General features: G+C 41.0%; 1 protein-coding gene across 1 annotated transcript; it reads left to right on the forward strand.

The window, feature by feature from the left end:
• The first annotated feature begins 344 nt into the window (after positions 1 to 344).
• htr7c (5-hydroxytryptamine (serotonin) receptor 7c) lies at positions 345 to 27,917 on the forward strand. Its single transcript, XM_020093716.2, has 2 exons — positions 345 to 955; positions 25,774 to 27,917. Exons 1-2 carry the CDS (start codon positions 489 to 491, stop codon positions 26,510 to 26,512), a joined length of 1,206 nt encoding a protein of 401 aa, XP_019949275.1. The 5' UTR covers positions 345 to 488; the 3' UTR covers positions 26,513 to 27,917.

Raw genomic sequence — 27,917 nt, forward strand, 5'->3', positions numbered from 1 at the left:
GATGATCAGAGGATTTTTCTCTCTCTGAAATAAAAAAGTCTGAGCTGTCCTGTATGTGTCCAGCTGGCTGTGCGTGCGTCTTCACTGATGCGTCACATGGTAAGGTGCGGTTTGCGCAGCGCAGCTCACCAAACAGACCATTTTTCTCGGAGTAGTGTCGTGAGAAACAAGTACTTCTGGAGCAGCCACATTTAGATTCTGTTACTTTTTTTTCTTTGCATAGTCTTGGAGCAGAAGTTTATTTGTTTGCCCTCTAGGGATGGAGCACCCATCCACATAGCTCTTCCCCAGACGGATGATTCTTAAACAGAAACCAGTCAAGAACTCCTCTGAATTGTTGGCAGCTCTGATGAAGAGCAGCTGCAACAGCCTCATTCTGAAACCGCTGGACAGGAGCCGAGAGCAGGTTACACATATCCAAATATGCGCGTAATTGGAGCGCACTGGCGAGGCGTCCCTTGCATCCCCACCGGGATAACGCTGTCGTGATGTTCAATACTTCGGGAATTGAGTTCACTTTTCACAAGAAAGAGGATATTTCCGAAGTTATCAATGGCACCCTGGAGCTTTTCTACAACGTCCTCGTCACCATCGGTCCCACCACCATGTGGAACGAGTCGTGCGGGGAGCAGCTGCTGGACTTCGGGCGCCCCGAGAAGATCATCATCGGGGTGATGCTGGCGATCATCACGGCGGTCACCGTGATGGGGAACACGCTCGTAGTGATCGCGGTGTGTGTGGTGAAGAAGCTGAGGCAGCCGTCGAACTACCTACTGGTGTCCCTGGCAGTGGCGGACCTGTCCGTGGCCATAGTGGTGATGCCGTTCGTAATAGTGACGGACCTCACCGGGGGCAAGTGGCTTTTTGGGGAGGTGTTCTGCAACATCTTCATCGGCATGGATGTAATGTGCTGCACTGCCTCCATCATGACCCTGTGTGTGATCAGCGTGGACAGGTGAGTTTACAAAGTTGACAGCGACCGGAGCTGCTTAGGAGCGCATCAGTTTTGCATCGGTACCGAAATTACGCATGCGGTGCGTCTTGCGTTTTAAACGACACGGAGACGACAGATATGTCTTTTTATAGGCTGCTCCAAACCACTTTAGTGCACTGAGGGTGGGAACAGTTCAAGTGTCAAATGAAGTAATGAATTGTAAACGAAACGCATGAAACAAATGGTCGTTTATACACCAGAGAATGGCTCTTAAATGCCTCATTCCACATCAACTGCTCCTCTGATTATCTGAGCGGTTAAAACCTCTGATCCAGAAAATGAATGTACGCAGACTGTGATTAATTTATAGCACGATTCATTTATCTGCTTGACCCTGAGCATACTGTTTTTTCCTATAGGCTTATTACGCATAGGATCGGCACTCATCGGCGAATATAGCCAAGACACTGATACATGATTGAAACGGTCCAGCATTTCTGTCTAGGGCGCACAGCACGAACCATGTTCTTTATATGCCACCATTAGAATAAAGGAAAAACAATTGAATTCACTTTACATGTGGTTCAGCAGCAGCAGATGACTCAATTCCAAATACGATGTTTCTGACTCACTATACCTGCATAAATATGAGCATTATCTCCCATGGTGTTTGGCATCAACATGGTGCTCCAAAAAAATCTAGCAAAGTGATTTAAATACAGCCCACACAGATGCCTCAAATTCTACATTCTGCAAATCTACTCTGTACCCCCATCCCCACCAATCAGGGTCCCCACTCTGCATACAGCTCTGGGGAGTCTGTGCTCACAAAGCCAGAGTCCTGATAGCTTGAGACAAACGAGACATGTCCACTACTCCCACTACATCCCACAATGAAATAAAAGTCAAGTGCTCGATGTCACTGCTCTGTAACCTTAATGAAGACAAAGGCACATTGTGGTATCGATGATCTGATTATTTCCTCCTGCTTGCCAATCAGGCATTATTACCTCTATGCATTGCACCCAGAATTATGTGTTTAATGCTCGTTCATGCATTGGGATAATGAAATTATGGGAGGAAATTGATCGTAGATATCATGCTGTGATACAGTGTGATGGCTCCAGTCAGCATGTGATGCCACTGACAGAGGTATGGCTGTGCTTAGGTGGGAGGTAATGAGATCAGTTGTTTAGAGGCAGACAGGCCCCTCAGAGGTTAGGTTAGAGGTCACTGTGATTACAGTGATAACTGAAGATGGATGGACAGGGACTGGGATTAGTGTCATCTGTGGCCTGTCATTCCTCAGTCAGGGCATTAGGTGGCCACCATGAAACCAGCCCATAGAATTCAATTTGTTCCCATCTTAACCTCAGCAAATATACAAAATCTGAGTGGAAATAAACAATGGCAGTGTTTGTAGAGCAGGACTCCCTTAGTTTTTTTGAGGAGGATGAATGGAAGTTCTGCAAACTGGCTCTGTCAGGTGCCATCGTCTATGATTAGAGATGAGAATTGTTCATAGTATACAATCAGAAAGAAGAAATGGACCCATCTGTGAGTGAGCATGCCTGAAAGAGTGGATGATTGAACGTGTTACTGTGAGATCAAGGTGCACACACACACACACACACACATACACACACACACGCGCATACATGCGCATACATGCGCATACATGCGCATACACGCAAGCAAACACACATGGCACTCGAGCAGAGCATCTCCGAGTCCCTCTGCCTTTTTGCCAGACACAAGAATTTAAAATAATTTGATGTCAGTTTGGGATTATTTTTATCCCCACGCAAGCTGCACAGACAGTTCTGTGAACTGTTTTCAGTGATCGCCGTGAAATCAGATTTGTTTCAAATTCAACAGTGCAGAGTGTCTTTGGCAGATAATTCACATTGGGAATCATAGATGTAATTCATCAAGATGGGAATTGCCAATTAGGCACGCGATAAGCTTTGATTAGGGCTCTCTTGGTATCATCTCGTGTTCCCAAGGACATGCATTGCAAAGCGAAGCTGAAATGTGGGGAATGCTGCAAATGAGGCTCAGGATTGAGCAGGTGGGTTTTGTGGGGGTAAAGCAGTCCCTGGAGAGAAGGTGCGTTACTGCAGAGAGAGGCTGATTGTCTTGGGGAGCTCCTTTAGGGTTCCAGGGGAGGTGGTCTACTGTGCAGTTTATGCCAATATCGGCAATCTGATACCAGAGGAGTGGTCCCCAGTGTATGTGGGCAAAGAATTTATGACCCAGCGGGGACTTGAATGGCTTGACACAGATGCTCCTAGAGTGACTGCTGTAATCCTGCAGGAACAGAGTATCTCTGATATTCACCATCCATGCTGGCACAAGTTTAATCAACAACCACAGCTACTTTTTGAATGAATATACACACTGATGAGTAAACCTACACATCATGCTGTAAAAAGATGCATCATAGGTTAAGTGTGGTTGAGAGGTCCGGATCAGTTTTTAATCTTCTCACATTAACATATACAACCTTCTCCAACATTAGATGTTGGCAATATGAACATGATTCTCAATCACATTCTATGCAAGTTTACATCATTATCAAGATATTGCACAGTGGGGGCGGTTGAGGCTCAAGAGGTGGAGAGGGGTTCTCCACCACAGAGGGTCAGTGATTTGATCCGCATCTCCTCTAATCGGTCTTCTGAAGTGTCACTGGGCAAGATACAGAACCTCAAATTACCCCTGGTAGCTGAAGACAGTATATGAATGTTGTGTAATCGGAAAAGCGCCCGTATAGTATGTATGTATGTATGCGTGTGTGAATGTGACTGTAAAGTGGTAAATAAGACTGACAAGGCACTAAATAAATACAATCCAAAGTGCTGTATAAATATACTTTAAAGCACAATATAAATACAATCAATTTACCTTTGACATTATCTAGTAAATATGGATAATCAAAGTACTGTCACATTAATGTTTTCTAACCACTCCTATCTATTTGTACATTATGTATACAATGGATGTAAAAAGTACCCTTCCACATTTAAAAAACATTTCACTTAAATGCTAAACACAATGATCCACCATTACTTTCAATGTGAAAGTCCAACCCTAGCCTCTCCCCCTTCAATATGCTTGAAAACTCTCCTTATAAAAGTTGGAAAAATATATTCTCAAAAAATAACAGCAAGCTATTGGGATCATGCCTAGGTCATGTAATAATAACTGCAGAGTGGTTGTGTTGCTATTGATTTTATACTGTATGTGGAAGTGCTGTGAAAGTTATTCTTACGCATGAGTACTCAGTCATCACCTCCCGCCTCTTGAAGTGGAGATTCAACACAGCAAATTGAAGCTAATACAGCTCAGCACTGAGCCAGTGCCATCATAAAAGTCCAGTCTGAGTGTTGTCAAGTGGATAAAAGAGAAGTTACATTCCCAAGGCCTCCAGTCTCAACTAATGTAGGTGGGACTGCTTTTTTTCATGAGTTATCCCAGCTTGCACTTTCAGTGTAATCGCTTTCATCAAAAAAAGTTAGTATCTCTTTTGGATGCAGTCGGGTCTTAGCTTCACTGAGAGTAATATGTTGTATGTTAAATTATTCAAAAGTCAAATATGAATGATTTATTCACGACAGTGGGAAGGAAGGGTAGTCCTTTTCTACAGCTCCTCAGACCTCTAAGAAGAGTAGGAGGAGTGGAGGAGCCTGGTACAGCAACAGACTGACGCTAGTTATATTTGCAAATCAAATAGGAGCCGGTTTAACTGTATGTGAACTTGTGGAAGGTTGGTGGGATGTAGGTCAAGAAAAAAACATCACACAACTGCAGAAATCTAAACTTTTCCAGCAAGGTTCAGACGAAAGAAAACACGAGTGTAGGTGTGATCACAGCCGTCAGCTCCTGCAGGGGATTTAAGGGAGGAAATCACAGAGGCTATAGGGCCCATAGATGACAGCAGGATTAGCCACTGCCTTTGCATCCTTTCTGCCAAATGATGTATGATTGATTAGCCGAGTTCCCACACAGCTCCCGCATCGACCTGCCCTCTACATATGATCATAATTTTGTGAGGTCAGTGCGTAAAGTTCGTCCCAGGAGAAACAACATCCACCCGCAGCAGCAGACACAGATGACTTGACCTAGCTGACGCATCCTCAGGTAATTTGATGTGACGCCTGAGCTCCACTCTCACAGGCACTGTTCACTTCCCACTTGTCGGCCACCCTGCCGAAATGGGGAGAATTGGACGTATCCTGCCAGCCCAGTGCGATGAGATCAAAGCAGACAGTGCTTGTAAAGAAATGCAAGATCAGGATGGAAAGCGCTTAATGGGATGTTACACTGAGTTCTTAAATCCTGCGATCACAAATAGTTTACAGAGTGCTGCGTTTGAGATCTTTTAGAAACCACAAGGGACATGTTTAATGTTACAAACCACTGCAGCAAACCATTCTCATCTTCACAGAGGAAACATGCATTTAAATTTAAAACCCTATCACTGCCCATATCATGTGAACGAGCCCTTCTTCCAGAGCAAAACTGCTGTCAAAATATTTCAGAGCCCCATTAAATAAAAATGCTGTGAGAATGCATTTGGCAAGTTAATCATTGATACATGCTGCTTGTACTAACTGGAGTTCAGTTTCCTTCCTCTTTGACTTTTATGACAGAGGCACATGAAGAGAAAGCCAAATTGACCATTGATCATGTGATCGGATGGTGTGTGTGTGTGTGTGTGTGTGTGTGTGTGTGTGTGTGTGTGTGTGTGTGGGAATGGATCCAGGGACAGATTAGATGGTTGAGAACAGAAAGTTAAAAGGAGGAGAGCAAAATGATGGAAGCTCCTTGTTGTTGTCTGTTGACTCTGTGGTTTCCTGACTTTAATGGACCATTGTTACGGTGTAAGCAGCTTCTAAGTGTTTCATTGGAAAAACACACATATTTAGCTCTGGCTTGTTACCAGATCTATGGCAGCTACAGCAGGTGCAGCTTGGCCCCATCATGCTGCATTCACAGCATGTGTATCCATATTTAGCAGATTCAGTGTGACTAACATCAGATATGCACAATATTTGTGCATCCAAATGTTTATTACCAGGAACCTCTCTTATTTTCTAACTATAAAAATTGACTCCAGGTCCGTAAAGGGAAACCAATCCCTGAGTGCTTGAAATTTGTATTCTCTCATATGACCACTGGACAAATGAGTCTCTAGAGAAGTCAATGAGAAAATGAACTCATTCTCACTTGATTTATAATATTAATATTTTTTTTAGAGTTTATGGTTGAAATCGCTTGTTTGAAGTGTTCTCTAATACAGCATGACTTCAGTAAATTATGGCCCCCTGTAGATCAAAATAGAATAAAGCACAGTATGCATCGTCATGGACACCTTGTGATTGACAGTTCAGTCCCCCCCCCCCCCCCCCCTTCTGAGCCTACAGGTGGATGATTGGGTGGTGGAGAGGCTGAAGCAACTGGCAGCAATACTAACGCAGCAGTGGGGCAAGCAAAGAGGGTGATGGGAAATTTCCTCTGCTTAAATAGACCGTAAATCTGAAAATATGAGAGCCTGGATTACCACATTTGTCTTTGTGTATTTATTAGGAGCTTTCTGCAGAAAGGATCAACACAGAGAGTCCCAGGGATCTCAGAGTGCTGATGAAGAACAGTCAAATGCAAGCATCTTATATAGGAGAACTAAGGCTGTTTGTCTGAGCCAGTTCAGACTGGATCTGTAGGCACAGTTTGAGGCAGGAATTAAGACACAGGAAACTTATTTGTATAAGTTTCCTTTACAGATAGAGCATAATTCCTTGGACTGTCATAAAGCAATAAAAAAGGTCATAAAGGTATTAGCAAGGTCCTAAGATTTCAGGTCACAAAGAGTTCAGGTCATAAAAGGTGTATACAGGGATTTACTTTTCAACTACAAAATAGTTTCCCACCACACTTACAGTTATTTTATCCTCACACCGTCTAATAAGGTGGGTGTATATTATAGATTATTGTGGTATGTCACATGATTGGAGTAGTGGAGCTCAAGTTGGCTACCTGAACTAGCTCACAGGCTCCATTTAATTCTGTCCAATGGGTGCAGGTCACAGGGCGTGCAGTATTGTCATGCTCTCAGTCAGGCTCCACCCCTTGCTCCTCCAAATATGGTTACTTCTGATAAAAAAAACAAAAACAAGATGGCCCTGGCCAAAATGCTGAAGTCGAGGCTTCAAAACAGGAGTTCACAAACCATTGGGAGATGCCATGATGGGTTGACAAAATCCTACAATAGTACTGATTTGGAATACAGAAGTAGTATAGAGAGTACAGTACTAGTCATTAAATAAATGTCCAAAGATTTACAACCATCACAAGATCTTAATATCTTGCAGATCATATATAATAGATATGGTGAAGGGCCTAATTACCACTCGAGAGGCAGAGGTCACTTGAACCCTTGAGCACAATTTGCATTCCCTATTTTCCATTTGCCTTTACTTCACCAATGCCCTTCCTCTTTTAATCATATTATTATTTTGTCCTTTAGGGAAGTGGTGTTCTTAATTTGACATAAAAATGGGGTATTGAGCAAAGGGCTGAGATGCAAGAGTAAACCAAATTTGACGTCATAAAGAAACCAAGGAGAGGAAAAAAGAAATCAAGACCAACAGTCTCCAGTCACACTAGCAGCCCTGCAGGGTTTGACTTAAAGCCGGGGTTTGAGCCAGTACGCAAACGTTCTCACAATGACACAGCAACATGCTGATGTTTGGTTGGATTTAATAGTTGTTGAGATACTTGTCTGAACCAAAGTGTTGGACTGGGTGAGCCTGTGAACCCCAGAGCGACACAACTGACATGACTAATGATAACCCTGCACACCAAATCTCCTATTTCACAGCGTTGTCGTTTTGCTTTTCTTTTACCGCTGTCCCTCACAGTTCTGTGGAGAGGTTTGCAGGGACTCTCCAAAGTGAGGGGAAGGGTTAAGGGGGAGAAGTGATTCAGAGGCTTTTGCAGGAAGGCTGGTATTATTCATCTTAGGGAATAATAATATTGGAAACTGCTACATATGTTTAACAAGCCCGTAGATTCATCTTTCACTGACAGATCACATGCTCTGTGATTTAATTTCATTTTTGGTCATCTTCGCTGGGAGACGCTTAAATCAGACTTGCCTACGCAACTAACACTTTTACCAGCATTAGATGCAACTCTGCATCATATCTGAGTAGTAGCTGTCATATCCAGAAAGGAGTTCTTTTGCAGATAGAAATGAGGGTGTGGAGGAGGATGCTTTGGCGTGTTCTGCTGATGTTTTGAATAATAATGTCCCTCTTGTTGGGTAAATACCAACTGACCCCAATTTTTTGTTTCTGTGATATTTTGTCGAAGTGAAATTATCACTAGGGGTCAATAGATGAGAGAGAGACAAACGAGTTTGAAACCCTTGATTCCTGAGAAGCTGAGGACACCCAGTAGTCATCAAATCAGAGCCGTATGGGTATGTTGTACTTTCCTCTGAAATTTGACATAGACGATGATGGATTAGCAACCACTCTGTAGACAGAGATGCAAGTTTTATTTTGTCATTCCCAGCTTGTCACCCTTTTTACCTTGCAATCTCTGGGGACAGGAAGCAGAAAAGGGCAAAGTGCTGCGTGCCTTTACTGTGGCATAAATCATGCTTTGTGTTTGGCATAACAAAGGTGGGGTCCATTATTCATCAAGATTGAACAAAGGACCACCGAGCATTTACCAAGCGGTGAGATAATGGGTTTCCTGTTGATGGAGCTGAGAGACTGCAAACAAACAAACACACACCACGCTGCGGATTGCTGATAATATGTTTTGAACGTTAGCATATTGCTGCTGTTGCCGAATAACTATGCAACTCAAGTTTTGGCCTTCGAATCATCTGTGCACATGAATTGAATATTTATTTGGTCTATTAAAATTAGACTGTATGAATGTTCCCATTAACAAGAAGCTAACATTTTACACCAGTGAGTGATGTTGTGCTTTCACGTTTAGTTTGGTGTCTCTGTTTGAAACTGCTCCTGAAGGCAACAGCTTTTATCCATTCATTCACTGTCTGATATTTCTCTCACAGGTTCATCACTTTTCATATACTGTAGTGTCCAAATCATTGAGTGAACATAACATAACTTCGTCCCACTATCCAGAAATGAAGCCACAATATCCCAGATACGAACGCTGTTATCTTTCACACTTGGAGTCTGATCGAGGGTGGAGGTGTGGTATTGAGGTACCGTTAATCCATTTGTCCGACTAATCACAAGTCAGTCTCAGCTGTCAATCATGATGTTTCACCTAATTTCTATATAATCAAATAACTTATAAAACCAAACCTATCAGAAACATACACAATTGAAGACAGTGTAATAAGAATTACCTAAAATGAGAAAAATGTATTTGAAGTGTACTTTGACTTTTTGGATTGGTCCATCTCCCATCCACTGACATGGAAGAGGCGGGATCTATGACCTATACTGCAATCAGCCACTAGGTGACGATAAAGAAGACGACACAACTTTGTTGTTGTTACTTCTAAACTCACTGTCCAACAAGAGTATTGCATGATGGACATGTTCAGTGTGACTTTGTTGCTGAATACTGATGCTCAGAAGTTGGTGATATGACCCTCGGGACTGAGCTAAGTTTGTATTCCTGCTGTGAAACAGCAAATTGAGTTATGGCCCCCCATCACTGCCCTTGAGCAAGATACCAAACCCCAGAACTGCCTACTAACTAGGTCATTGCACTGTATGCAGCCCTGTACTTCGTCTGTGTATGTGGCACACAGGGAATAATAAAACTCCAACATCAAATTCAATCCAGTGCATTAATGTCGTAGAAACAGCTGAGAGTGGCAGATCATCTTGACCTTGGAAGCAGTCTCACAAGATCCATTAGTAGCTGTTCTCCAACCTTTGATGGAATTACACTTGAAGTGCTCAGAAAAATTGAAATAATGTCCACGAATCCATGACAACCACAGAAAATAGATGCTGCTAGAATTTGTGGTAAGCTTGTTTGTTTCAGCTGTAGAGGCATCCCTTAATCCCCTTTGCAAAGATCTTTCAGCTCAGTTTACCTATTAAACAACACAGTAGCTCACAATACATGTTGAGCAGGCAACTAAAACTTAAAGTAGGACATGTTATTAGCTAGTAGGCATTCGGAACAGTTTGGCAGAGTTGGGATTGTGTGGGTGTGTCTATTTACTGTTGCTCTACATCACCTCAAAGTTCAACCTCAAGTGTGTGTTTCTATTGAACTCAGCCTCTGACTGCAGACTGAAGAGGAAATCCTGCTCTTTGTTTTATTTGTCCTCTGTTTTTTTCCATGTCTCGGTAATTTGAAATGTGTTTTATTAGTCTGCAGGTCACCTGAGTGAATTAGCATGAAAATCATTCATCTCTTATATATGCCACAAGGTGTGGTCTTTGATAAACTCCTTATAGGTCTGGGTGATCAAACAATAAAGATAATTATTGTGAAATTATTTTTTGTGGCTGGAATAGAGTTACAGCCACATCAGGTTAGGTGGATGCACACAGCACAGAGTGAAGGAGTAGCAGCCGGGAGCTGCACACGTGCTTATGTTTGAGCTACTGCAACCGTGCACATCAGTACGTCAGGAGTAGGAGCGAGATAAAGAGAAAATGAAGGGAGAAAATGTTTACAGAACTCGCGCGAGAGCGTTACCGAAGAAGACACCCCAACAGACAGAGCCCAAGGCTCAGAAGACAAGGTCTTGTTTAAAAGAAGGGTCAGAGGATTTTGGTAGTGTGACGAAATTTTGGCTATTTAAAGTCAGACAAGAAGCAGAGTAGCATGCGCTGCAAATTGTGTCGAAATCATGTATATATAAGAGGTAACACCTCAAATCTTTTTTTACTATCTGAAGCAAAAAAACTGAAATAGTGTTTTGATTTATATCATGATATATATTGATATCAACTGATTTAATTTTTGTGATAAGATGTTTTTGCTCAACATTCTGTTTTGCAACTTCTGTTTTTGTGAACTTGGAGCCAATGATCTGAGAGGCCAAGAGGGATATTTTAGTGTCACTTGTCAAATGTCACCTTGTCCAGACGAGAATACAAAAACAACTACAAACACCCAAACAAGCAATTCAGCCGGTGGTAATAGTCTAAAGTCTAAAGAGATGATCCGACAAGTACCAGAGAAGAACGCTGTGGTTCAAGCTGGACACGACATGAACGTTTGAATGCCCCTTCGTTTTTTTAACACGTGTAGCTGTTTGATTGAGTTGAAGTGTGATACTTAAGCACTGAAAGTCTTGTTGCTTCCCTGTGCCATTCACTCTTTAGTTTGACACTGAAGCGCAATTAATCCTGGGATAGCTTGGGCCAGGAAGCATCGACCCGTTGGAGCCTTGGTTTCGTGGGGATGGAAGGACACATTTGTCGGCTGGATTTGACGGAGCTATCAAAATGGGACAGTGTAGTCACTGTGACGGTCTTCAAATGCAGCCTACAAAGGATGCAGTCCCTGAATTGAGACATTGGGACTGGGCGAGAAAAAGATGCCTGTGGAATGCTGCTAATGTGGTGCAGTGATGCTACATTTAGCTGCAAACTTGTGTTTAGAGCCTAGTGCTTACTAAACATAAAGAAAACAGTACAAAGGTGCCATTGTTGGTTTTGTTTTGTTATTGTTGTTTCTGGCGCATGCTCATTACACAATGCAACAGTGGGCCTGCACGATGTAAGCTGTGAAATCAGTTTTTAGTGACTAAATGAAGTTTTCATTTGGACGAGAGGCCCAAACACAGACGGAATAGTTTGTTTCGCAAACTGCCCACATTAGTTTGGACAGGGCTTTAATCTCCCCAAAACACTGGTGTATAGACACATATGAATGGTTCTGTGATTGTAATGACCACTAGGATAATCATACGTCAGTCCAGTACACCAAGTACACTGCTGAGAAATAATTCACCATCATTTCTTTTTTTACATTTGAGGCTGATAGCACTGCTCAGCATCATGTCTAGATTGACTGTTACTTACCCGTCATTACGTGCACTGATTTGTCAACACAAATTGACAAAGTGACCTTTATTTTACTGGATAATTATTATCAGTACCGTGAACTTGTGGTTGCAGCTGTGTTTGCTCACCTATAGTAGCATTTGTTTGTCTAGCTTTCAAATTAGCCTGCACTGAGGCGAATCAATGTAATACAGTGCATTTAAATCTGTTCTTTTCCACTAGAAAGATGCAGAATAACTTTGAATTATTTTTCTCTCTCCCACTGCTCACAGACGCTATAAACAGCAGTGAAATTGCTCTTGTAATGAATATTCCTGTCATCAGTCATTGTTTTCATCTGGTTGGTGCTCACTGCTCAGTACAGGAGCATAGATTCCACCTCCATATCTGTTGCTGTGATGTATGTCATCTGCTGCAAAACCAAATTACATTAAATTTACTGTCTTCTGGTGAAAAACAATGGTATCAGTCTTGCTAACGAAAGCTTTTCTGAAATAATTAAAGCTGTTATTATTGCTATTTATTTGAAGTATTATTCTGGCACAAGATAAGGTGTTTTCATTGTGCTGCTTGATTGATTTATAAGTTGAATATTTTCCATAATAAGGATGCATCCAACCTGTAGACTAAATCCAATCATTTAGATGCTCTCAGCCATCATGTTTTTTGTGTGAGCTCTCAGGGCAACTGTGAAGCAATGCAAGCAGAGTATTACTCATACTGTCACGTTGTACCTGCCTTTTGAAAAAAGGCTCAGAAGATATGCTTTGCACTTTTATTTCATTAAATATGTCATCTGTGTGTGGAGTTTGCATTTTCTCCCCGAGTCTGTGTGGGTTTTCTCCAGTATTCTCCCACAGTCCAAAGACTGAAAAATACATTGAAACTACAACTAGTGGAAGCTATTTATTGTGCCAGAGGATGTGTACATTTTCTTACTGTTGCATTCAAAATAAATCTTACTTGTCTAATATGTCAATCACTGCTTCATTGCCTCTTCTCACCCTCTGTCTAAAGTTGTTTTAGCTCAGCCCAGTCTGCTCTAAATGGTCAGCTGGCCAATTCTTTTGTTATTGGTCCACCATAAAGAGCGTGCCCTGTCCCTTACCTTGTGAAGTGAAGCCAAAGAATGGCTACCTGCAGTACAGGTTATAAATCTCGCCTCATCCATGTTGCTTTATTCCAAACCACTACTGCACAGACTGTGCAAAATTGAGTATGATGGATATTTTGATTTCTGGGTAGTGGAAGGAAATGAAGATTTGTTGTCAGTCTATGGTTTTGCCGTACCACGAGTCAAACTACCTGCTTGGTCGATATGTTACGTGTGATAAAGTGCTGGCTCTTCAGAAGCAGTGTGTGAAAAAGACTTTTTGCTTTGATATTTGAAACTTAGCAGATCTTTTAAAAGCACAAAAGTGTTATGAGGAGAAGGGGAAAGGGACATTTTTATTGTTATGGACACTTTCAATAACTGTAGAAATTTGTGTAGGAGAGGTATTGAAGATTTTTTCATTCATCGTCCTGTGTGAGGCAAATAATAATAACACATAATAATGCTTCTGTTTTGTGGAATATGAATTCGGACTTACTGAATTATGTTTCAATCAATTTTGTTGGTAGTCATATCTCATGCTCTGCTGATATGAACATGAATAAGAAGAATATGGGGCTTTCAGTCTGTTTTTCGAGGATTGTTCTGTTCATTGATAAGTTTAAGATATGACATTTTAGAATATGATCTATGCTCTAGATTGATATGACATGATATGAACATTTTTAAAGATTGACTTAATGCATCAGAACTACGTCATTGAGGCTCATATTTTCTATGTGTGTGCACATGATGAGTTCAGGGGATAGAATGCCAGGGTAGTTTTTTAGTAGGTGGTCTGTGATATTTTCATGTCCCAACAATAAAAGGTCAGCAAGAGAATAGGAGGTGGAAATAAACACTGTCCTCAACCCTGCCTTTATGTTACATGGTGGTGTCTACTGACCCAGGGAACAAGATAGATACAACTCCTCCTCACTGTCCTCCTACATTTGCTGAGCCATGAAATGATGACATATATTGGGCTGTGCAGCCACTTCAGTTAAACTAAAGCTGGCTACACACCAAATTGGAAGAAAGTTTGTCTGTTCAAAATAGATGCTGCCTGTGGTATCCTTGGTAACTAAAATTGTTTAGTATTTCTTTTAAAGGTCGAGAGTGAAACCGGAGCAAGTGGAGAATAGGATTCCTCCCCCACATCTGAGACTTCCTCTGAGCTTATTTAGTTTCTAAGTGTCCTTTGAGAGCGCGGCTGCACTCAGTGACAGAACCAAAGGGAAGGTGACAAAGATGGAGGGACTTGTGTCTTCACACTCGCTCTCTCACATCGTCATGACAGGAAAAGGAGAGGGAGCCGCACTCGCTGCCACTTATTCATCTTCCTCTAACAGACTTGAGTCATTGTATAATAATGAAAGAGCGTTAAGACGCACATTAATATTTGATAGCGCTTCTGGGATCTGGCTAAATGGATTTGCAGATTTGTGACTGTTACTGGGTCGTAGCTGTGGTCAGTAATAGCATTTCATATGGCAAAATAATGGAGGTGGAAGAAGTATCCGGATTGTTTACTTAGTATACTAAAAGAAACAATACAGCAGGACCACAATACTGCATTAGAAGTAAGTTCTGCATGGACAAAATTTAAGTGAGATGACCACTGACTGATATATTATTATATGCCACCATTAGATGATTACTACTGAAGCATCAGTATAAAAAATGCAATCAATAATCCATGACATTGTATTTTAAAACCTTGTTTTATGTCATCCATTATGTAAAATCTTCATCTTCAACGTAATTAGGAACTCAAGGTGTCAAACTACTTTACTGGAGTAGAAAGTAGATTATCAATTTTTAATAAATGGGTAAATGAATACTACTACTACTACTACTACTACTACTACTACTACTACTACTAATAATACTAAAACACAAGGAAATTATCTTAAATTCAAACCTAAAGCTTCTTGGTAACCCTGATAACCCTTACTGAAGAGGATATCAACAAATAACCAACCCTACCTGTAAGTACTTGAGTACACACACTTAGTTACTTTCCACTACTGCTTATTGCTCAAATTAACTGAGGTAGTGGCTGGCATGGACACTTAGAAAAGTAGTTTTCTCAGGAAAGTGAAATGTCTGTAAAAGCTTTGTAGCTGCATCACAAACCTGGTCAACCCGGCTGTCACCATAATGGAAGTCCATTAAAGAATTAACAGGAAGCAGACACACACACACACACACACTACACCACCCAGAAGACCAGAGAGACAAGGTAGGACTTGATGTGGACTAACAGCACTGGTCAAATAAAGCCTCTGTGTTGTGTATGCATATGAAAATGTTGTGTTAACCTCATTACTTTGTGCAGATATTTATTTATAGGTGAGGCCATGAAAATTAAGGTTCTTAGCAATTTGACTCTGCTGCAGAATAAAAACTACAAGAAACAGTTAGATAATCTGCAAGTTTGTGAAACTTGACTTCATAAAATCTAACAGCAATCTGTTTACCAGGGGCAGTCAACTGGAGACTTAAGGACAGAAAATATCTGTGGTTGGTATTTGTCTTGTTTTGAATTTAATTGAAATTTAACTGCAGACAAAATAGTCTGGTAGAACAAAGGTGAGATTTATTAAAAACAAGCTAACAGTCTTTGTTGGAAGCAGAGATGTAGGCAAACAAAAAACCAACTCGGTAGCAAACAGGCAGAACCCAGGAATAGAACCAAAAACCAATATTCCTTTATTTTCAACCTGCACCAAATTTCACACACTCATAGATTTCAGTCCCCTAAACATACCTTTTTTCATCCAGATCAAAAATTGTCAAAATTGATTTTCTTTTTTCTCGGCCCACATCCTTCCATTTTCATGAGAATCTTTTTAGTTTTTGCGTGATCTTACTGGCAATCAAACAAACCAACAAACAGAAAGGTGTGAAAACATAAACTCCTTGGCAAAGGTAATAATAAAAAAATAAAGAGTATGTACATGTGTACAGTAAAAAAGGCTTACTTGCTTAAACTTAACCGAATATTTAACCAAATTCTTCATCAGATGTATTTTGCAAAATTTAGTTTGATCATTCCATTCAGTTGGCAACTTCCCCACCACATCACAAATCCACCTCATGCTGGAGCTGTAAAAAACACTTCATCAATCGGATGAGTTGAGCCAATGCTGCAACAACACTGCTGTCCAGTGTGTGATAGTTTGAGTAAAAGGCTGTGGATCACAGATTAAAAAATATTTGTGAGTGCTCTCCAAGTATCTTGAGGAGGAGAAGAGCTGAGAAAAGCTCTCAGACGTTGCAATTACCACAGTGAAGAGGCCAAAAACACCAGCGAGAGATCAGGGCCAGATGATGTTTGCAGAGCCTGCTGGGACATGGTGACCGAGGAGGGAGCTGACGAGAACAATGTTAAATTATGTGTGTGGTGGGAATTGCTGAATTCTTACTACTACGTACTTAAAATGAAAGGCACATCCTATATTCAGCTTTAAAGTGCAGTAGTGATTTATAGATAAAGGATGTCAGCAATGTGTTTTTGCCTGAAGTGCAACAGGAAATTCTGTTCTCGTCAGAAAAATAGAAAAATAAAGGTTTCACAAAAATGTTTTTAGTTTAAAGCTCGAAATGAGTCAAGATTTTAAATGTTTTCAAAAACATGTTGTTCATAGAAATTGTTAACTGTCTACCTGCACCAAACTGTATTGTAAAACAACACATGGTTTTACAGGTCCCGGACATTTTCTGGACCAAGTGTCCATTCTATTAAGAAACAAAACTCCAGAGTGTATTGTTTCCAGGCTTCAGTTTACTGTATGATTCAAAAATATATAATTAGTGTGTTAAAGGTTCTGGTAGGTTGTTTTTTTTACTTTGGAAAGAAAGGTTTCATGTCCTAGTGCTAAGCTATCCAGCTGCTGGCTTTAGCCTCAAAAAAAATATACAGGAATGAATGTGGCGAGAGTATATTTCCCAAAATGCAAACTACCTGCACAACAAAATTTTAGTTACTGGTCAGATGTATGCAGATGAGAATACACATGCACTGTTTATATACCAAGGACTCCAGCTCTTTGCTTCCCATTAAACATTGTCCAAGACTGTCCACCATCATTCCCATCTATACTAATGCTCTCTATTGTGATTAACTATAATGATAGATGGCACGTCTCCATTTCCTCCCACTCGTCAGAAATGAATCTGTGGTAGCTTGGTCTTGCTGAAATGTTTGTTTGTTTGTTTGAGTCTGTGTCAGCTGATCAACAACAATTAAAACAAAACTTACCAGAAAACCAAAATTGAACATCATCAATATGACTTTTCACTTTCCATCCATCAAATTATTCTAATTAATCATAGGGGAGGCAGGATTTATTGAGATTCTTTTAATGTGTCTCAATTCAGAGGCTGCATTTGAAACTAGCAAAACTATGCTCCGTCGAATGCGGCCGACAAATGCGTCCAAAATATACAAAACTTCAGATGCTTGAGTATCATGCTTGAACCAAACAGCTAACTGTACATATGTTAAAAAAACTATGAGGCATTCAAACTTTTCCATGTTACAAACTGCAGCTCTGTTGCTAGGTGACAGCAGTTTGTGTGGAACGAGCTGGTGATGCAGACCCCGGAAATCCTTTGTAAAGCAGAATGTCTAATTTCTGTCCGACCTTCACTGTCTACGCAGCCCATGAAGGAGGTGGTCTTCGTGGGCTGTGTAGACCGTGTATTTGCAGCCCCACCTGGACAGAGACACCAATCTTGGCCTCACTTTTGGCAAGCCATCTTGTTAACCATTTTTGTATGCAGGCTATGGTACTGGCACCCTTTTCAATCCCCCCTTTAGAACAATAGAATCTTTACTTTCAGACATTGTCAGATTCCATATTAAACAAAATCATTTATTTTGAGTAAACCAACTCTTAAAGGTTCAGTGTGTAAGATTTAGGTGAAAGGGAACTATTGGCAGACATTTAATGTAGAATAATCCTCATGATGTTTTCATTAGTTCGTTTCATCTAAATTCTATGACCATATACTTTATATTTATATCGAGGGGGTCCTCTCTGTGGAGGCCACCATCTTTTTTACAGGAGCCTGGACTGAACAAACTAAACATCTTTTGAGTTTTTATGACAACTGAAGGATACCACAGGTTCTTTTTCATGTTTGGAAGGGGAGGGGGAGGTGAGGGGGTGTTCAGCTGCAACATTTAATTTCAACACTAGATATTAAAAAAATTCTACACACTGTATCTTTAAGGCACCATATTGTGTGTTTTTTTTCATGGAGGTTTTGCTGCTCAAGGCTGCATGTTCAACAGCTCTAACAGTTGCCTGTGACTGTAATTCACAGTCATCATCTGCTGTGATATTGAATTAGAGTGGTTTGTGTTGCAGAGTTTATTTATGTTTTTTTAGTTGCGTCATCTCTATAAACTATTCTGCTCTCATCTGTTGTGTAGAGCCTGCAGGGTATTTGCTTTGTGGTCCAAGGACACCCGGGCGGATGGACACGCTAAATGTTGGAGGGGGAATCCATTTATCAGTGCAGCACTAATAGCTGCCCATCAACGCTATTGCTGTGAGAGCCAGTAAACCAGCAATAGGGACAGGTGGTGCGCTGTGCCGGAAAGGCCATAAAATATCCACACAATGTTTTACAGAGATTAGAAGGAAGTAAAAGAGACATCATAAAGGCGTCAGGAGCTAAAGTTACATGTGGGGATGCACTGTGTGAAAGTAGGTGGGTCTTTCAAGTAAACAATAAATTATAAAAATAGCTCACCAAAAAAAACAAGTGTACTGCTGCAACATAATTAGCAGTATAAAACAAAGCACAATATTTTTGTCAGGGGCACCATCTGATTGAATAACAGACTTTTATGTGAAGCCCAAAGCTCCGAGGTCCTGATTCATGATTCAGGATTACAGATAATTTGTTTTGGTCTTTGACCCAATTATTCTAACTCATCTTTTTAAACCCTCCTCCACCCCACCCCCATATATCAGAGATTATTCCCAAACATTATCTTGTAATGTACGTAAAGGAATATATAGCTCACCCTGTACTGGGCTGATTATGTGTTTGTGGTCGTCACAGTAGTTGACACCATGTGTTTTTCTCTGTCTGGCGTCATCTGTATGATGCCTCTCAACTGCTTTCTGCTTTTGTATTAGTGTCTCTGAATCTGCCCGGCTGAAGTTGTGCTTTGTATGATGGCGGATTGGGGCCAAGAAAAGTATTGGAGCTTAGGGAAGGGGATAATATTTAGGAAAAACCCACAGAATTTTCAGGATTCAAATTATAAATTTACGAGGAAAACACAAATTGTGTCATTTGTGTGTTCATTTGCTGTTGAGTAGAAAATTACATAAAAACATTTAATAATTTCTCTATTTATCATGGATACATAAATAATTCATAGTTTTCAGCAACACTGAATGAAAATGAGACAGATGCTGACCTTTGGCCCTGTCCCAATTCACTTCTAAGCTCTATCACTTTGTTTTGCGGAAGGCCATGAAGGGGTAGCGTTGTCCCTTTTCTCTATATGTGATGTAGTCCATCCAGAAGGTTAGAACCATCGACCTTCTGGTTAGTGATTTGAATCTCGGCTCCTGCAGTCTGCATTCTGAAGTTTCCTTGGGCAAGACACTGTTTTTTAAATTGCCCCTGACAGTGTATGGATAGAGAAAAAACTGTGTGTGTGTGCATGGGTGAAATTGACTTGTACAGTAAAGTGCTTGGAGTGGTTGATAAGACTGGGAAAGTGCTATACAAATACAGTCTATTTACCACACAGCCCGTGTGAGTGCCATGGCGGTATGCTTTGAGCTAAAGGCTACTATCAACCGTCTAGCATTCTCATTCAAAAATGCTAACATGCTGATTTTAAGCAGTTTTATAATCTTCATTTAGGGTGTTAGATTAGATAATTAGCATTGAACACAGAGTTCTGCAGAGGCAGATGGGAATGTCAACAGTTAAACCTAGGTAAGACTCAGTTTAGATGAAAAGTGGAGTGATCATTACAGTTCCTGTTGAGACCTGAGCCTGGTTAAAACATACTTTCTGTGTACATAGTAGCCATAAAGCATCATAATTCCCTTTAGCACTGATACTATACAGTGAAATCAGTGACCCTCAGGATATTGACCAGGTGACAGACTGTACCTGCCTGTATCGATGATAGTCTGTCACCTGGTCAATATCCTGGGTCACTTCCCCAATATTTGGATATTTATACATTTGCCACAACCCCCAACACATTAAATACCAGCAGTTATTCTCAGACTGTCTGAGCAGAGCCAGCTGTCCCTCCGACATATCTGAGGGAAGATGTACGTCTGTCCAGGGATGACTCAGTCTGGCTTATGTAAGAGTCTAAATGAGAGTTAAAAAAAAGAAAAGTGCTGCTATTTTACTCACCCATTCTAACCTTCACCTGAGCAGAAGAAGAAGAAGAGCAAAACAGAACCTGACCTGAACTGCTGCAAGTTCATCTGAGCTAAAAAGAGAGGCTGGATTCTGCGTAAAGTCTGAGAGAGAGGGGAGTGCTGCTTTTCTTCCCTGTTGGGGAGGAAATCACATCTCGGCTCATGTTGTGCAAGAAGTGGCTCAGTTTCTTTTTTTTTTTACAGAGTTTCCTTAGAGAGCTGAATGATTCCTTAAGGAGTGAGGCTGTTGTCTGATGTCGGAGACATCCTGGCACTCTCACTAGACAGTCTAGGCAGTTTAAGATAATATGTGATGATATTTTTAGAAACTAATAATCATGTTTACTTTCATTTATTTTTCACTTGGAGAAAAGCAAAGTATTATACCTCTTTTACAGCTACATTTGCAGGAATAAACTGGTAAACTGGCTTAAAAAAGGCGATTAAGTCCTTTCCCATTGAGTTTGCCTCTCTGTGTGCGTCACGATCGACATCACAAACGCACCGTCAACCAAGAAGCTCTCACCTCACTACCACAAATTAGCATGTTTACCCGGGTGTTTCGTTTCCATCACTGCCGAGCCAGAGCTGATAAAAACCTGTGGCTGCTGTAGAGTCATTTGACCCAGGAGTGAATGTTGATTGTTTCCCATTGCAGATAAAAACCAGATGTTAGTGGGGGTTTTTGACCAGTCGAAAAAAGGCTTTAGAACATTGTAAAACCGAGACTAGAGGAGACAAGCTTTTCTTTCATAAATTCTGAAGATGTCTGATTTGCAACAATAAGCATTTTCTCTCTCTATAGATGAACAAGGACTTTGGTGATTTCAGAATTTTTTTCAGCACTCACATTATGTAAAACAACCAAGCATGAAAGCACTGACTACACACTGATGACTGTTGGATAAAAAGCATACACTTCTATGTTCTTGAAGAGACAGTTCTATAACAAAAACAGTCTGATTTCAGGCAGCATCTGCATCTGTGTTCCCGCTTCACTCACACAGATTGACTGCCAAAAACTTATTCTAAGAGATATTCTCCTTGTAATGGGCAATGCTTCACTTATGCAGAGGCTAATTTTGGATTTCCCTGCAGCGCAATGACATAGGAATTATAAATGTCTCAGAAGTGAGATGAATGAGGGAGGATTCTCCGGTGGAAAGTTTCTGGGGGAAGGAACGTAATTTGACAGATCTCCCCCTCCCTTATTACTTTCTTTGGAGGAGAACACACTCTAAATTTACCACTGTGCCACCCGAACGCAGTGCATTTTGGTAAATATTTCACCGTGTATCCCTTCTCAAACTTAAAAAGGTTTCAGAGTTGCTCCTGGAGATGAGTGAGGGCTGTTGCACTTGCTCACCAGGGCCAGTTACAGTTTTTCAGCAGAGAAAATACTTCACTTTACACTGCCCTATACTAGAAGCCTAGTGGAAGTAATGGAATCCTCCATTAGCTCAGGCACACTGTCTGTCTGAGGCACAGTAATCCCTGAGGGCTGCTGCGGCTGTGGATGTGTCCCAAATCCTCCAGAGATATGAAAAACAAATCTAAACTCTGTGTGTGTGTGTGTCACTGTTTCTGTTAAGTGCATGCTGTTTTATGAGAGGTGATTAGAATCCTTCACCACTGGTTTTTAGCTTGATTATGAGTATTTGACGTATCCAATGTGGTATTAAATGTGTTATGCATTTTGCAATAATATACTACAAAGTCACTGATTATGCATTTGACTCCAATAAATGAAATATTGCAGACCCTAAAATTGATGTCAAATCTTGAAAATGATACAATCAATATTTTTACATTACTGCGTTTGCAGATCTTTAAGCTTGTTGCTTTGGTTTTATGATCTGAAAATGCATTGTTATGGTTCACTCTCACAGTTACAGTCGCAGCAGTTTTCAGCTAACGCTCCATAAACAAAGTGCACATTTCCTGCCCTGTACTAAAGAGCAGACACAGTTAGAAATAGCTAGTGAATGTAATGTTATATTAAGCTGCTAATAAAAAAGGCTGATAAGTCCTTTAGGATTTGGGGGATGTAAAACTGAGCTAAGCGCAATAAGAGTATTGGACTTCACCAGATGGATAGAAATGTATCTCCAAATAAAAGCTGTGTTGCTGAATATGTTAATGTTTGTGTAAAATAGTAAAATTTGTTGCAAATTGTTTTTTGTCATGGCAACCTAGGAGGGTTACTGTTGTTCTTACAGCTTTTTTTCAAATTCGGCAAAACTGATTTGCATTACATTTGTGTATTATCATGTCATGCATACTTTTACCTCCACCAATTTCCATCCACAGTAGTTTTTCTGTCTGTCCGCTTGTTAACAGCATTACACAAAAACTTGGTGGGAGGATATGTGTCAGGGTAGGACCTAAAATACAGAAGCATGGTAACGAAGGGTGTCCTTTATGAAGGGTGGCATAGGTACTAAAGCAAACAAATACGGGTTCAAAAAACAAAGTCCAAAAAACAGTAAAACAGTGGAAACCAGAAAAGAATGCAAAAAGCTAAACTGAATGAACAAGGTCACAAGATCAACTAAGGAAACACGAAGTACAGGGAAAAACAATGACGAGTGAAAGTTGACAAACTGACAAAGACAAAGAGAAGCACAGACACTTATATACACAAGGGAGGCAGAATGATTGAACAGGTACAGACGATCACAAGGGAAACAGGACAAAAGCAGGAAATAAAACTACAGACAAAATACAGCAACATTTCACAATAAAACAAACAACCAAACTAAGACAAGCAAAAAGTCCATAATTTAAAAGTGTCCATACACAAGGACAAACAAGACAAGACTAAAAATAGACATCCAGAGCTCGGAGTCAGGGCAGAATCATGTATGAGTCAAGGAGAATCCCTTAAATCTTGTTGGGGAACTGGATCAGCAGGCAGATCCAGGAATTCTTTTTCACTTTTCACTTTTTTAACATTTCATTTATTTCTTGAAGAACCATGTATGAATCTTGATCACAATAACTAAGACATATTTAGGGGGCTGGTATCGGTGAGAGTGTTCATTTTTGTGTGGATCTAAACTGGATCTAATGGATTTAAATGTGGTTTTGTAGAGGTGTAGGTTTTTTGTAACTACCTGGAACTACCAGCAATATGTCGTCTAATTTGAGGGGACTGTTGTGCCTTGGTGGGTATATGCTCTGTTGGGTGCTATTCTAGTGATTATTCACTCAGTAGACCGTAGTGCTGTACTTGGGGTGCATCTATGTCCATTTAAACCTCATTTAGAAGTGCTCTACCTTTCCCTTTCTGCTGTATCATGTTAATGCCTGACAAGGATCAGTAAAGCTTAATCTTGTCGTGTCAAAATACAAAAGATAAAACCATCGGTGGTCCCTCAGAAGCTCACATCAGCTCATCCTGCTAAAATCCACGCAGGAACCTGTAATAAAGCGTTAAAAAAAGTGGTATGTTATCCAACCTGGCAGTTGTTTGTCTCTAACCGCATGCTGAAAGGATTTTGTGCCCAATGAGGGTGCATCTGAAAAAAACCTGTCTTCTAAAGGGATGAGTCATAGGTTGTGGAAAAGTTCCCTTCACCCGACACACATACTCACAAATACCCTCCCAAATAAGCAGCAGAACCACCTTCCTTATTACTGAAGGATGCATTCAGAGAGTAGTGCTGCATTACTGCTATTCATTATTGAGAATTCCCACAGCATGTAGTGTACCCATCTCGGGATCTGCCTTGTATCTATTTGACATCGTACGCCTGGATGTGTTTGGTGCCCCTCTGTAAAGCTTAAATACATTTTAAGTGAGAGTTGTTAGCTTGGCCGAGCAGTGGTTGGGGGGATTGGAGTTGAATAAACAGTTATTATGTAATATTCACTGAGCACAAGTAACCTGAGCTAAGGGCTGTTGAAAAAGGACATGGTAATGGAGTGTGGCAAGTGAATTTATATGGGAACCACAAAATTAGTGTCTTGGTTTATGATATGGGATTTCTCAGGAGAGTTTTTTACTTTACAGCAATGAAACATCAAATATAAAGAAAATTAGGCAGTTCCATTCCCATGCTCCTCTATACTAGGGGTTCCCAAACTTTTTCAACCCTCTTCCTCCAAAATAATGGTGCCTTCTACCCATACCATAGCTACAGAGCATTAACATGGGCCAACAGAATAAAACATTCCAAGCAGGCAGGTTTAGAACAAGTACTGCACTACAAGTATGTAAAATGTGCTATTTCTAAAATTTAATATTTTGTTGCAAGCTAAAAATTTAGATCCACTATTTTATGTATGCAGACAAGTTTTGGTTGCTGCACTGTCAGAAAAGTATTAAAAACACTGGAATGGAATTCAGAAGTCAGTGTTAATGGCTTAGTCTGAATCTATCGGAATATTTTAAGTACATTCCACACACTGGCCTCACCAACGGCCTTTGGTTCTTTCACAAATTTATGGTGTGAAAACATTAAAGCCAACATAATAACATATAGTTACAGCTTCAGACCAAACACGTGTACAATTTCAACACCTATAAAGCAATGAATAAAGTGCAGAATCCTGCCCATGCCGACTGAGCTGAATTAGATTTCCACACTGCTGATATCATCACTAGTGGACGATGAGGCGAATTGGCCAGCACTCCCCAAAGCCTTTTATCTTGTGATTAACTATCGAGTGGAAAACAGAAAGATAAACAGCCTGCAGACTCAAATACACAGCTTTCATCAATGACGCATTTGTTACCGATGAGGGTTGTGGGCATAAAGCCAAAACACGCAGAGATGTAAACACAGATTTTTCATTTTGTGAGAATTGTAGCTATGTTCCCTGTTTTGTTCAAATCCCAGTCTTTCACACCTCACTTTATCTTTATTTTTCTAACACTGCCTGTCGCTATTTGAAACCACTGAGCTGCCTGTTTGATTGAGAGCTCCCTCCCCACTCGCAAAGCTCCTCCAAAGCCAAAGGAAAAGCAGCTAATTGCCCACTAGGCAATGACAGCTAATGACCTCTAATTGAAATGTCTTTGAACTGAGCGGAGACGGATGTCATGTTACTGCATTGTACTTTCATCTTAATGAAGACAGGCAGCAGATTTCTGCCCTTCAGCCGGGTGTCCAGGTGCATTATATGTGATAAGTGAATTACCATCCTTGAATGTGAGGTGTACTGTACTGGACAAGGTTTTAAAGTATTTAAAAGAAAAATATTGAGGTTCCTTCAACTGCTTCCTCATCTAATTTTAAAAAGCTGCCTGGGAAACATTGGTGACACTTCTATTGTCTTCTTTTTTTCCAGGTATCTGGGGATTACACGGCCTCTCACCTACCCAGCCCGGCAGAACGGTCAGCTCATGGCAAAGATGATCCTGGGAGTGTGGCTGGTATCGGCATCCATCACCCTGCCCCCTTTCTGCGGCTGGGCCAAAAACGTCCACACAGCCGGCGTGTGCCTCATTAGCCAAGACTTTGGCTACACCATCTATTCCACAGCAGTAGCCTTTTATATTCCTATGCTGGTCATGCTGGTCATGTACTACAAGATCTTCAGGGCAGCTCGCAAGAGCGGCGCCAAGCACCGTTTCACCGACCTTTCGCGGCGCGAACGCCTTGAAACAGTGGCTAATGAGGCGCTGCGCATGCAGGGCCTGAAGCCACCTGGAGTGGCGGAGGAGTGTGCTGCCTTGTCCCGCCTGCTGAACCGCGAGCGCAGAAACATATCCATCTTTAAGAGAGAGCAGAAAGCTGCCACAACACTGGGGGTAATCGTGGGGGTGTTCGCTGTGTGTTGGCTGCCATTCTTCATCCTGTCTACTGCCAGGCCCTTTATCTGTGGAGTGGAGTGTAGCTGCGTGCCCATCTGGCTGGAGCGCACGCTGCTCTGGTTAGGCTACGCTAACTCCCTAATGAACCCCTTCATCTACGCCTTCTTCAATCGAGACCTGCGCTCCACTTATCGTGACCTTCTCCGCTGTCGTTATCGCAACATCAACCGTCGACTATCTGCTGTGGGCGTACACGAGGCACTGAAGGTGTAAAGCAGGGTATTTCAGCAGCCTATCTTGAGTGGGGCATGGTGGTCCGGTGCTTGTACATGTGGTGCTTAGAGAGCGACGTGTTCACAGCAGGCCTGTAGATAAGACGCACACTGACAGAATGAGAGTCAATGTTGATGAATTCCTGGCCCTTCCACGAAGACAGACAGACACAACAATCACTTCAGCGTGTGTGTGACTTACTCATCCTACTTTGGAGCAGAAAATCACAGAGCGTACTTGATGGGCAACACAAGTCGACACTGCTATTGTGCATATACCACAGTTCTGTCCTGGCCCTGGATTTATAGTGGGATAATGTAGTTGAAAGGAAACGACATGTAAACACGATCAATCATCCTAGGGCTTTCTAAAAGAACAGAAAGCAAATAGATTTCTGTATAATAGCAAAATTGGTGTTTGATAAGTAAAAACCATGTTTGTGCACAATAACTTCTGAGCATCTCGATCACACATCCCAGTTTTAGTTCAAACACGTTGATGTGTATTGCGATTTTTTTCCAGCATATTATTTAATATTACTTCATCTCCAGTCATGGCATTTGGTTTCTCTAAAGCTAACAGGGGCACTCGTTTCACAAATGTTTAAATTGTGGTGATGCCAGACGAGTGGAGGTGGGTGGAAAATGGTGTTGGAACGCAACATGAGAGGGTGGTTATCCATTCATGAAATATTTGTGTTTGTCGCTATAAAAAGAAAATGAAAGTAGTTTGTTAAGTGTCTGCATGAATCAAATTTGTCGTACATGACACTGTATACATAAATCATAAGACATTCTGAATAGTGATTGACAGCAGAGCAGAAATGTTTTAAATGTTTCACCAAAATTGCAAAGTCCACATTATAATATGAAGTCAGTGTGTGTGTGTTTTAAAAAAGCATGTGGACTTTTTTCACTAGATCTGTCTCACTCCACGTTTGGCTACTGACCTTCTTAGTCGATGCAACGAACGACACCTGCTGAACTCTGCAGTTTGACTTTATAAATTGACATGTTCCTTAGACTCTCTCATGACTGGTTGTTACAGTGTTTCTATTTTTTCCCTTTCGATTTAGAATGTGGTCACTTCCCTCCTGGCTACACTCCCATTTGAACTCTAGTGACCTGTAAGAATCTGTGTCAAATGTCGTCAGTCGAGCAGTGTGTTGCTTTTTCTACCTCGATTTTTTGAGCGAACTGTACGTTGAATCCAGACAGATGTACCGGTGTCTTCACCATTTTGTAATTAATTGTAATTTTGTATTGTGTAAAATTGATCTGCCTATACGATTACTCTGTGTTTGCTCTGTATAGGGGGCTTTGTCAGTACCTTCAGAAACAAATTGGAGGAGTGGCAAAGCATTTCACGTTTCACACTTTGTAAATAAAGAAACACTTGGTTAAAA

Source organism: Paralichthys olivaceus, chromosome 4 (genome assembly GCF_024713975.1).
Source record: "Paralichthys olivaceus isolate ysfri-2021 chromosome 4, ASM2471397v2, whole genome shotgun sequence".
NCBI classification, from domain to species: Eukaryota; Metazoa; Chordata; class Actinopteri; order Pleuronectiformes; family Paralichthyidae; genus Paralichthys; species Paralichthys olivaceus.